At 42.7% G+C, this 13,222-nt stretch overlaps 1 protein-coding gene across 2 annotated transcripts in view; it reads right to left on the reverse strand.

Moving 5' to 3' along the window:
* si:dkey-177p2.18 (phospholipase B1, membrane-associated) overlaps positions 1–13,153 on the reverse strand; it is a 28,866-nt gene extending 15,713 nt beyond the window's left edge. For both annotated transcript variants that reach the window (XM_023974228.2, XM_023974227.2), the window contains exons 1-8: positions 13,020–13,153; positions 12,331–12,395; positions 11,044–11,134; positions 9,672–9,730; positions 6,701–6,768; positions 6,419–6,462; positions 5,634–5,754; positions 443–494 (exon numbers count right to left, since the gene is read on the reverse strand). In XM_023974228.2, the coding sequence (XP_023829996.1) occupies positions 443–494; positions 5,634–5,754; positions 6,419–6,462; positions 6,701–6,768; positions 9,672–9,730; positions 11,044–11,134; positions 12,331–12,395; positions 13,020–13,074 (555 nt within the window). In that variant the 5' untranslated portion in view covers positions 13,075–13,153. The remainder of the gene's footprint in view (positions 1–442; positions 495–5,633; positions 5,755–6,418; positions 6,463–6,700; positions 6,769–9,671; positions 9,731–11,043; positions 11,135–12,330; positions 12,396–13,019) is intronic.
* Between the last annotated feature and the right edge of the window lie 69 nt (positions 13,154–13,222).

A 13,222-nucleotide genomic window follows, 5' to 3' on the forward strand; every position in this document is an offset into this window, starting at 1 on the left:
AATAAAGCATTCTTAGACATTGGTTTGAAAAGAGAGTTGCTGATCTCAAATGTAATCATAATCAAATCCCGGTTGGGTGCCAGTCTGTTTGTCTAGCTGTTTTATTTTGGCAAGATAATGATTCCCCAAAGGTTTGGTTTGGTATTGAAATGTATTTATTACCAATTTCACATGTGTTTATGGTATTTCCAAATGTAGTATTACCATAATCTTCACAACCAAATAGAGCACCGATGAGTTCGAGTGGTACACACTTCTAAACACCTGATGTCGTTTTAGAGTTCTGCTCTTCTTTAGTAGGCTAAAGCAGAAACACACCGTCACCTATGCTACCATTTTTTTCAGTGATAAGGTCTAAATAGCACAAGTTGTTATCAGACGAGTTTGAATATAACAGGGTTTTATCCTATACAGTATGTTGGAGACGTAGGGGGGTTCTTACCTTATAGTTTCTCAGTGTGTCGATGAGATGTCTGGTCTGCCCTGGTAGATTACTAAGGGACAGTTACGCAACATTACAATACACATCATAACACTGAGGCAAAAAGCACCAGCTACAGTCTGCTATTGGTACATTCATTTTGGGATTTTAAATTGATGATAGCCATTGATTATTGCGGGAATGTAACTTATAAACACAGATGAGCTTAGTTCAACTGTCTTTCCCCATCCGAACACCAAATAGAATCTTGTTTTAACGTTGTTGTAAGCAAACACTGTATAGTTTCAAAACTAGGTAAACTATCATTTTGAACTCATGGTTGGTCAGTCTTGGCATCCATAGCTCCAACTCGAGTTATGAGTATATAGTATATATGAGTTTAAGAGTGGTTACATATCTCCAGCCCCATCCCTCAGCTGTTAACCAAAACAAAGGGCAGAGTGGTCAGTTTGTTGTTGTTTTTTTAATCCCAGACTGTAGCTTTAAGCCTGTTAAATGTGAAATATGTCTCCAATAGTATTAATGACATGAATAAACATTTGCACATTTTATTGAATACCAGAAATACTGAATTTACAAGTGGCTGAATCAGACAAAATGTGTTTGTTTGTAGAATGTGTTTATTTTTTTATTTTTTATTAGCAGCATTTTGATATTTCGTGAGTTGTGCATACCATAAAAATCATACTGAGTGTGTTTTAAAATAATTTTGATTGTGATATTAGTGAAGGTCAAAACTGTGACACAATGTCCCATCTTAGCATGGAATAGGCAGATAATATTATCAGGAGGAACACTGGGAAATATGAGTCTTTCAGAACATTATCAGAGAAGGGTTAGTCAAGGCTAGTGTCACCATAGAGTTGGATAGAGAGCAACCCTGGACAGTGCCTTAATTCCAATCACGTCAGCAGGAAGGGTCAGCCAATTAATTATACTCCTGAGCAAACATTCCATAACTGCAGGTGGCTGTAAATCACCAACCTTGGCTTTAAATCGGTTCAGACAATACACAATCGAGCACAACAGGTGGTGATATGCACCTTTTCAGTTTATTTACAAACTGACAATACACTCTTGGAAGTAGAAAAATAAGCAATTTACTACTTTAAAATGGAGATAGCCATCAATGTCTCTGTCCATGCCGTCACAGAAGACACCATTGCAAGGATAGGAGGTGTGGCATCTTTCCATATCTAGGATTGTCACATTCATTACTTATTTTCAAAAGTCTAAATAAAAAACTTTAAAACGAACAACCCAAATATCAGATTATTTTGAGCTGTTACAGAATGAAATGAACAATAAGTACACAGACAGAAATTAGTCATGAAACAAAATAAATGAGTGTACCACAGGCAGCTACACATAATATCGTTGAAATCGTCAGATTGTGTATGTAACTCTGGCCTCATCGAGAAACGAGGTGTGACAACAACGTGATTTCGAGGTATGGCTACACGAGACTAGTGTAACTCAAATGTGCAGTGTCATTTAACTCAAATCTGCAGCCACTTAAAAGTTAGTTTAGATATGTCATGAGACATTTCCGGCGCCGAAAAGAGATGGCCGCCTCGCTTCGCGTTCCTTGGAAAATATGCAGTATTTTGTTTTTTTARGTGTTATTTCTTACATCGGTACCCCAGGTAATCTTAGGTTTCATTACATACAGTCGGGAGGAACTACTGAATATACGATTAACGTCAACTCATCATCGTTCCTACCAGGAATATGACTTTCCCGAAACGGATCCAGTGTTTTGCCCTTTCCACCCAATACAATGGATCTGATCCCAGCCGGCGACCCTGTGCGACGCCGTAAAAGGGGCAAACGAGGCGGTCTCGTGGTCAGGCTCGGAGACGGGCACATCGCGCTCCATCCCTAGCATACTACTCGCCAATGTCCAGTCTCTTGACAATAAGGTTGATGAAATCCGAGCCACGGGTAGCATTCCAGAGAGACATCAGGGATTGCAACGTCTCTGCTTCACGGAAACATGGCTAACTCAAGAGACGCTAACGGAGTCGGTGCAGCCAGCTGGTTTCTTCATGCATCGCGCGACAGAACAAACATCTTTCCGGTAAGAAGAGGGGCGGGGGGGTATGCCTTATGATTAACGAGAGCGTGGTGTGATCATCATAACAACACACAGGAACTCAAGTCATTCTGTTCACCTGATCTAGAACTCCTCACAATCAAATGTCGACGCATTATCTACCAAGGGAATTCTCTTCAATCATAATCACAGCCGTATATATTCCCCCCAAGCAGACACATCGATGGCCCTGAACGAACTTTATCTGACTCTTTGTAAACTGGAACCCACACCCTGAGGCTGCATTCATCGTAGCTGGGGATTTTAACAAGGCTAATCTAAAAACAAAACTCCTAAATTCTATCAGCATATCGATTGTGCTACCAGGGCTGGAAAAACCCTAGATCATTGTATACTCAATTTCCGCGCGACGCATATAAGCCCTCCCCCGCCCCCCTTTCGGAAAAGCTGACCACGACTCCATTTTGTTGATTCCAGCCTACAAACAGAAACTAAAACAACAAGCTCCCGCGCTCAGGTCTGTTCAACGCTGGTCCGACCAATCTGAATCAACGCTTCAAGACTGCTTCGATCACGCGGATTGGAATATGTTCCGCATTGCGTCCAACAACAATATTGACGAATATGCTGATTCGGTGAGCGAGTTCATTAGAAGTGCATTGACGATGTCGTACCCACAGCAACGATATAAAACATTCCCAAACCAAGAAACCGTGGATTGATGGCAGCATTCGCGTGAAAACTGAAAGCGCGAACCACTGCTTTTTAACCAGGGCAAGGTGACCGGAAGCATGACCGAATACAAACAGTGTAGCTATTCTCTCCGCAAGGCAATCAAACAGGCTAAGTCCCAGTACAGAGACAAACTCGAGTCGCAATTCAACAGCTCAGACACAAGAGGTATGTGCAGGGTCTACAGTCAATCACGGATTACAAAAAGAAAACCAGCCCCGTCGCGGACCAGGATGTCTTGCTCCCAGACAGGCTAAACAACTTTTTTGCCCGCTTTGAGGACAATACAGTGCCACTGACACGGCCCCTACCAAAACCTGCGGGCTCTCCTTCACTGCAGCCGAGGTGAGTAAAACATTTAAAACGTGTTAACCCTCGCAAGGCTGCAGGCCCAGACGGCATTCCCAGCCGCGTCCTCAGAGCATGCGCAGACCAGTTGGCTGGTGTGTGTTACGGACATATTCAATCAATCCTTATCCCAGTCTGCTGTTCCCACATGCTTCAAGAGGGCCACCATTGTTCCTGTTCCCAAGAAAGCTAAGGTAACTGAGCTAAACGACTACCCCCCGTAGCACTCACTTCCGTCATCAGAAGTGCTTTGAGAGACTAGTCAAGGACCATATCACCTCCACCCTACGGACACCCTAGACCCACTCCAATTTGCTTACCGACCCAATAGGTCCACAGACGACGCAATCGCAACCACACTGCACACTGCCCTAACCCATCTGGACAAGAGGAATACCCATGTGAGAATGCTGTTCATCGATACAGCTCAGCATTTAACACCATAGTACCCTCCAAACTCGTCATCAAGCTCGAGACCCTGGGTCTCGACCCCGCCCTGTGCAACTGGGTCCTGGACTTCCTGACGGGCCGCCCCCAGTGGTGAGGGTAGGTAACAACATCTCCACCCCGCTGATCCTCAACACTGGGGCCCCACAAGGGTGCGTCTGAGCCCTCTCCTGTACTCCCTGTTCACCACGACTGCGTGGCCATGCACGCCTCCAACTCAATCATCAAGTTTGCGGATGACACTACAGTGGTAGGCTTGATTACCAACAACGACGAGACGGCCTACAGGGAGGAGGTGAGGGCCCTCGGAGTGTGGTGTCAGGAAAATAACCTCACACTCAACGTCAACAAAACAAAGGAGATGATTGTGGACTTCAGGAACAGCAGAGGGAGCACCCCCCTATCCACATCGACGGGTCAGTAGTGGAGAAGGTGGAAAGTTTTAAGTTCCTCGGTGTACACATCACGGACAAACTGAATTGGTCCACCCACACAGACAGCGTTTGAAGAAGGCGCAGCAGCGCCTCTTCAACCTCAGGAGGCTGAAGAAATTCGGCTTGTCACCAAAAGCACTCACAAACTTCTACAGATGCACAATCGAGAGCATCCTGTCGGGCTGTATCACCGCCTGGTACGCAACTGCTCCGCCCACAACCGTAAGGCTCTCCAGAGGGTAGTGAGGTCTGCAGAACGCATCACCGGGGGCAAACTACCTGCCCTCCAGGACACCTACACACCCGATGTCACAGGAAGGCCATAAGAGTCATCAAGGACAACAACCACCCAAGCCACTGCCTGTTCACCCCGCTATCATCCAGAAGGCGAGTCAGTACAGGTGCATCAAAGCAGGGACCGAGAGACTGAAAAACAGCTTCTATCTCAAGGCCATCAGACTGTTAAACAGCCACCACTAACATTTAGCGGCCGCTGCCAACATACTGACTCAACTCCAGCCACTTTAAAAATGGGAATTGATGGAAATTATGTAAAATGTACCACTAGCCACTTTAAACAATGCCACTTAATATAATGTTTACATACCCTACATTACCCATCTCATATGTTATACTGTAACTCTATATCATCTACTGCATCTTGCCATCTTTATGTAATACATGTACCACTAGCCACTTTAAACTATGCCACTTTATGTTTACATACCTACAGTACTCATCTCATATGTATATACCTGTACTCTATACCATCTACTGCAGCTTGCCATGCCGTTCTGTACCACCACTCATTCATATATCTTTATGTACATATTCTTTATCCCTTTACACTTGTGTGTGTGTATAAGGTAGTAGTTGTGGAATTGTTAGGTTAGATTACTTGTTGGTTATTACTGCATTGTCGGAACTAGAAGCACAAGCATTTCGCTACACTCGCATTAACATCTGCTAACCATGTGTATGTGACTAATAAAATTTGATTTGATTTGATTTGATTTGATTTGAGACATCAGACCACTGTGTTATACAAGCATTGTGCCAGTACCGTGGCACAAACTAGCTTTTTAGTGCACGCAACTCTATGCATCACTTTCATTGGTTAAATCTCTGGCAGACAGACAGTATATTTGCATATTTCACCATAGTGGTTTCTTACAAGGTGTTGTGTCCGGTCACGGCCAGGTTGAATCCTGTTTCGCTGAGGGGGGCTGAGGTTCCATGGACAGTCTTGGCCGGTGCAGCACCAAGCACATTGGGATTGAAAAGCCTTACGATATCTAGAGCACATGCAAAGGAGGGTTCACACAGGGGGGGAAAATCAAATATATATTTATATATTTATATAAGTGAGTGCTGGCCTTTTTATTTGATTGATTTTTGGTTCCAAGCACCCTTTCTATTGGGTTACACAAGAGGATTTAGAGCTGAGCACATTCTCTTCCTTTGTCTCCATCTCTGGGGTGAAGTTTCCCCTACATACAGATCTAGGATAAGCTTTCCCTCGCCAATTCTAACCTTAACCATTAGTGGGGGAAATGCAAAACTGACCCCAGATCAGCATCTAGGGGCAACTTCCCCCTACACCTTTACGCTCACACAGGTAGAACATGAAGGATGATAGGTCACTGTGCATTCTATCGTCAAGGTAGATGTTGCCTCTAACCATAGATCAAGGATCTGCTATTACTTCAAACCTAACCATAATCAGGCAAAAACAATGCAAGATAAAGCCTGAGTGCCAGCATTGCTGTTCTATTACGCCCACTCCTTGTCACTCATTGCCATCTATGGCTTCACAATTATAGAAATTAAGTTGGCAAGAGCACAAACAGATCTGGGACCAGGCTGCCCAAGATCAGTCTGGTTAGAATTAATTTGTGCCAATGAATGACTAAAGTTCCTACAAAGCTCAAGGTGCTATTTGAGTCGAAAGGCACTTACTTGCCAGTGTAATGACATCTTGGTATGATCCATGGCCCCCGATGCTGCAAGGCACAAGACATTTTCCACTATAGTGTCATTAAGTTGTCATTCAAAAACAATTGCATTACTTCCAAATTATGACAACAATTGACTGATTATTATTAGACAGAGAACTATCATTCAGAATAACCAAATAACGGACAAGAAAACATACATTACTATGCAAAGTTGTCATCTTGATACAATTCTTATTCTCATCATTCTTGTCATATTCTCATCTAAAGACAATTCATTGGGTACCTCCATGACACGTGACGGAACTCGATAGGAATCCCAAGGACGTTGGTGGCATTGGCACCTATGGCGGTCTGAATAGAGAGGGCAAGACAGTCCATGTAGCAATTCATCAAACAATCAACCACAAGGTGAGTCATATGGTTATACCCATTAATAACACTTTCCTTTCAAGTGAGACAGTAACCACAAAACTGTTAATAGCAAACTACAGTATGTTAATCGAAACAGTAACTTCCAGTATGATACAGCCATGACCGCAATGAATGGTCAAAGATTATTCAACTATGACATTGACATACAGTGCCTTCGGGAAGTATTCAGAACCCTTATTCTAAAATCTGAAATCTACACACAATACCCCATAATGACAAAGCAAAAACAGGTTTTTGAATTTTTTGGAATTGCTTTAAAAATAAAAAAACAGATACGTTATTTGCATAAGTATTCAGACCCTTCGCTATGAGACTCGAAATTGAGCCCAGGTGCATCCTGTTTCCGTTGATCATCCTTGAGATGTTTCTACAATTTGATTGGAATCCACTTCTGGTAAATTAAATTGATTGGACATGATTTGGAAAGGCACACACCTGTCTAAATAAGGTCCCGCAGTTGACAGTGCATGTCAGAGCAAAAACCAAGCCATGAGGTCGAAGGAATTGTCCGAAGACCTCTGAGACAGGATTGTGTCAAGGCACAGATCTGGGGAAGGGTACCAAAAAAGGTCTCCAGCATTGAAGGTCCCCAAGAACACAGTGGCCTCCATCATTATTTAATGGAAGAAGTTTGGAACCACCAAGACTCTTCCAAGAGCTGGCCGCCCGGTCAAACTGAGCAATCGGGGGGGGAGGGCCTTGGTCAGAGAGGTGACCAAGAACCTGATGGTCACTCTGACAGAGCTCTAGAGTTCCTCTGTGGAGAAGGGAGAACCTTCCAGAAGGACAACCATCTCTGCAGCACTCCACCAATTAGGCCTTTCTGGTAGAGCGGCCAGACGGAAGCCACTCCTCAGTAAAAGGGACATGACAGCCCGCTTGGAGTTTGCCAAAAGGCACCTTAAGACTCTCAGACCATGAGAAACAAGATTCTCTTGTCTGATGAAACCAAGAGTGAACTCTTTGGCCTGAATGCCAAGCGTCACGTCTGGAGGAAACCTGGCACCATCCCTACGGTAAAGCATGCTGGTGGCAGCATCTTGCTGTGGGGATGTTTTTCAGCGGCAGGAACTGGGAGACTAGTCAGGATGGGGAAAAGATTAAAGGAACAAAGTACAGAGAGATCCTTGATGAAACCCTGCTCCAGAGAGCTCAGGATCTCAGACTGGGGAGAAGGTTCACCTTCCAACCACACAGCAATCCTAAGCACACAGCCAAGACAGCGCAGGAGTGGCTTTGGGACAAGTCTTTGAATATCTTTGAGTGGCCCAGCCAGAGCCCGGACTTAAACCCGATCTAACATCTCTTGAGATACCTGAAAATAGCTGTGCAGCAACACTCCCCATCCAACTTGACAGAGTTTGAGAGGATCTGCAGAGAAGAATGGAAGGAACTCCCCAAAAACGGGTGTGCCAAGCTTGTAGCATCATACCCAAGAAGACTCGGGGCTGTAATCGCTGCCAAAGGTGCTTCAACAAAGTACTGAGTAAAGGGTCTAAATACTTATGTCAATGTGATATCGTATTTTTTCATAAATTAGCAACAATTTCTAAAAACCTGTTTTTGCTTTGTCATTATCTTAGGTTATTGTGTGTTGATTGAGGAGGGGAAAAAAATATTAAATCCATTTTAGAATAAGGCTGTAACGTAACAAAATGTGGAAAAAGTCAAGGAGTCTGATTATTTCCGAAGGCACTGTACGTGCCAAAGATTAGCAAATTCAGCTATTATGATTAAAGCAATCTGCCTGAACGATTAGAACATTCTGAGTTCAATGTTAACTTTTTTTCTCTCCCTGGCCTGAACAGAATTTCTAATGGCCCTGATCTGCGGTGGTTTAATGGTTTAAATGCATTGAGGTCTTGAGCCCACAACAGCTTCAAATGAATTGGTTAGTTGTATTGGTCCAGTCCAGACAGTTCAGTTAAACTCATTACAGTAACTACTTTCCATATATTTCCATGCAGCGTTGAGTGAAACTGCTCCAATATGCTAGACGTGGATGCATGGTTTTGCATTTACTAGTTTCAGTTTTGAAAAGGTGAAACACCAGTTGCTTTAAAGGGGAAATACAGGATTTGAAAAACAACAAAGCAGCCACCCCATCACTTGTTTTGGTAAACAGCTGAGGGATAGGGCTGGAGAAATGTAACCACTCTTAAATTCATAGACTAAGCTGTGGATGTGAGGACTGACCATCCATGATGTCAACATTATAGTTTTAAAGGCCCAGTACAGTCAAAAACGTGATTTGCCTGTATTTCATATACATTTCCACACTATGAGGTTGGAATAATACTGTGAAATTGTGAAAATGATGATGATGTCCTTCTAGTGTAAGATAAAATAATGGTTTTGTTGAGATGGACTTTTTCCAAACATCTGCCAATAACAGCTAATTTTCAGTTGTCCCTTCCCCACTCAGACCACTCTCAGACAGTCCTAGCAACATTCTTGCTTGAGAAATTGGTATAGAGAATTTATCTCTAAATTTGATATAGAGATAAAAATGTCTGCATTGGACCTTTAACCGTGGTTTGAAGCTATACAACGTTTGTTTATAATTTAATTGTTTATAAACAATGGAGCAAAATGAGCTTATATTTTGGGTTTTGATGGGGCACGACTGTTAAACTAAGCTCATGAAGCATTTGTAAATTATATTCTTAAAGAATCAATGGCTATTTATCATTAATCACAAAGTCCAAAATTGGTTATACCAATCACGTCCCCCTTTAAGTAACACCCACAGCCCCAAAAACTCTGGTCAAGAGTCAAGTGTAAAGTGTTTTATGTTAAGACAAACTCAACGTTGAACTCACCGTCAGAGAATCCCCAAGGGCAGCAATGACTTTAATGTCCGCTGCCTTTACCAACTCAACTAAAGAGCAAGAAGAGAGACAAAGTCAAGAGAGAGGACACATTGGTGGATATTGAGAGAGAGAGAGATTTATAATGCTGACATTGCTGACCCAGGTGGCCTCCTACACTGTCCACATATCATATTAGGTTGTAGAGGGCTAATATAAGAGGTGTGTCACTGTGCTTGCTTCCTTTCTTGTCCCTTACTGGGCTTGGACCGGGGACCATGCTTGACAAGCGGTCACGTCTTTGTTTATTACACTAGAAAAGCTAGGGATACAATAGCGTGATTCGATTTCAAGCTAGCGATTTATAGCTGGGGAGGGAGGTTACGAATCCAAAACCATTACACTAACAACATTGATCCAATTGTTCAACTCCCACAAGGAAAACATACAACAGGGTTTCCCAACTGGAGGCCCGCGGATGATTTTATTTGGCCCCCCAAGTTTACTGTGCAAAAACAATAATAATAATAAAAAATAAATATATTAAAATATTGCTTTACACAAAAGACTAAAACTTCAGCAAATAACCTCCAAGTGATTCAAATTTTGGAATCTGTTCCAAAGTATTCCCAAGTATACATGCATAGCAGAGAGATATACAGTGCATTCGGAAAGTATTCAGACCCCTTGAATTTTTTCACATTTTGTTACGCTACAGCCTTATTCTAAAATGTATTAAATTGTTTTTGTCATCTCATCAATCTACACACAATACCCCATAATGAAAAAACAAAAACAGTTTTTTATACATTTTTGCAAATGTATAAAAATACAAATAAATTAAATATCACATTTACATAAGTATTCAGACCCTTTACTCAGTACTTTGTTGAAGCACCTTTGGCAGTGATTACATCCTTGAGTCTTCTTGGCACACCTGTATTTGGTCTGAATACTTTCCAAATGCACTATACGTGATCATATACAAATGCAAGCAAGGTTTGAAATGATTATGTTTTAGTCAAATATAATATCTGTTGGGCGTCTTGCAATCAATTTAGTCTACAAATTATTTGTAATTATGTTCCGGGCCCCTGACCATCCACTCAAGAAAATCTAGTTGATGATCTCTAACATACAGTATTTACTCAGAGAGAAGGCAGTTGAAGATGTCTCTGAGGACTGGTCTAGGATCTGCCCCCAAAACCCTGTTCCCGGGGCTGGACATTATGGTGCTGTTTCCTAGCCTTGCAAAGCTGCCTGATTCCACAAGCTTACATTAATACCAGATCCTAGACCACACCTTTGAGTTAGAGAATAAGACTGGCCTGGGAGTTCACATATTGACTTTCTAAATCAACTCTAAAGGATGGTTCCATCTCACCTGATGAGGGGACAGTGGGCGAGCGACTCATGTCAGGACATTGGAAAGGAGAATGTGTGAAGTTCACCGGTCTGGTTTTCTCTGGAAACTCCTGAAACAAGAATGAGAGTGAAGGAGAGAAAAGAATAGATACACAGATAGAAGGTAGAACGCAGTAAATATGTCTGTACATATTTCTGATTATAATGGGGGTAACGATGGTCCCCTGGTACCAATACGAGTTGCAAGGGAACAAGAATCCACATCAGACCAGAAAGATGTTCCAACCTCTAAGATACAACTGTGTGTGTGTGTGTGCGTGTGCGTCAATTGCTATCAATCCCGAACAAACATTCAGATAACCTGACATGACACTGAATATTAACTTGAATAACAAACAACCAAGGTCATGTAGTCATAGCAGAATCAGTCAGTCATGTCATTAAAGAGATAGTTCACCCAAATTACAAAATTGGTTTTCCTAACCTGTAAGCAGTTTATTTACAAGTTATGACAGCAATCCATGCTTTGGTGTAGTTTCCCTGGCAGTAGCTGGCACTGTTTCCAAATGCTAATGTTTTAGCATGTGGCAAAATCCCATTCAAGTCATGGGACCAAAATGAGCATTTTTCACACATCATGTTCAAATCATGCTAATATCGGTCCCATGACTTAAATGGGATTTGTGGCACAAATGCTAAAATGTAAGCATGTGGAAACAGTGCCAAGGAAACAAACCAAAGCATGGATTGCTGTCATACCTTGTCCATTGACCGTTTATAGGGCAAGGAAACCAATACGTCATTTTGTAATTTGGGTGAACTATCCCTTCAACTGTAGCATGTACAACTACACATACCAATGTGTAAGGGATGTACACACAGACCAATGAAGTATATCTTCAGGTAATTCAAGTCAGGTAACAAATGCTTAATAACATACTGTAGATCAATATCTAGCATAGGTCTCCTTGATGTGAGATGACATAACACCTTTATAAGCACTAAATAACCATTCAATCAAAATGCCATTGATGAAAGAGAATTTAAACTTGTCACATTCATTGCTATGAATGTGTTATGAAGGCCTTTACATTACCAAAGGTTACGGAAGGCGCATACTGAAAATAAAAGCTCTGGGGAGAAGTTTCCCTGAGGTACAAATCTAGGATCAGCTTCCTCGCCCCCAATCCTAACCTTAACCATTAGTTATGTAAATGTAAAACTGCTCCAACATCAGCGTCTAGGGGCAACTTCACCCTACACCAAGCCTACACCAAGATGATAAAAGGGTCAAAGGGGACAGTACCTTGTGGAGAGCCTCCTGGCTGTAGTGTCGTATGCCTTCCTCATACTGCCACCACCACTTGTTGCCTTAGAAGGAGACAGTATCCATGAAGGGGTGTCTTCCCAGCAGGCAAAACTGGTTGGAATGATGTCATTACAACAACCAGAAACAGTTTTGCCTGCTGAGTTTGTCCTGGTGCTTACATAACCCAGCCAATACAAAAGACCAAGAGAAACTGAAGTCAGGTTATGCGGAAAGCATATTTTTTCTGTTGTGATTACGATCTACTTCTGTAGTCTTCATTATCATCACTGCGAGCTGCCAAACTTTTATATGTCTAACTTTTGAAACCAAAAATCCCTGATGTTCCTTTTTGAACAGGTCCTCCATTATCTAAACCAACATCGACCTACCCAAGCCAGGCCCCTCTTTCAGAAAAAACTGCTCGCCCCAACAATGTGGCCACAGTAACTGACATGTGTGTGGAATGTGTGTGTGTGTGTGTGTGTGTGTGTGTGTGTGTGCCTGACCTCGCGATGTAGGCTCGTAGATGCAGTGTGATAGTTAGCGTGGTGTGTGTGTGTGTGTGTGTGTGTGTGTGTGTGTGTGTGTGTGTGTGTGTGTGTGTGTGTGTGTGTGTGTGTAAAATGTGAAATATGCACAGATAGGGACTCTGTGCAGGCCGTTCTCCTGCTGGTTCCAGCACTTACCTTTGGCAGAGGAGGCTAGCGCACAGGTTGCCACGGCAATCAAAAGCCACCCCATAGTGGCGTGTGGTGTGCGGGGACAGCACAATGTGATGCACGGCCAGAGTGCACGGCCATTATATGAGGCCAACCTTATCTCCCCCACCCAAAACAGCTGAGTGACAAAGTCCGGGCCCAGTTATACAGAAAGCATAAAGGATCGGCCA

The sequence above is a fragment of the Salvelinus sp. IW2-2015 genome, linkage group LG28, assembly GCF_002910315.2.
Source record: "Salvelinus sp. IW2-2015 linkage group LG28, ASM291031v2, whole genome shotgun sequence".
Taxonomy (NCBI): Eukaryota; Metazoa; Chordata; class Actinopteri; order Salmoniformes; family Salmonidae; genus Salvelinus; species Salvelinus sp. IW2-2015.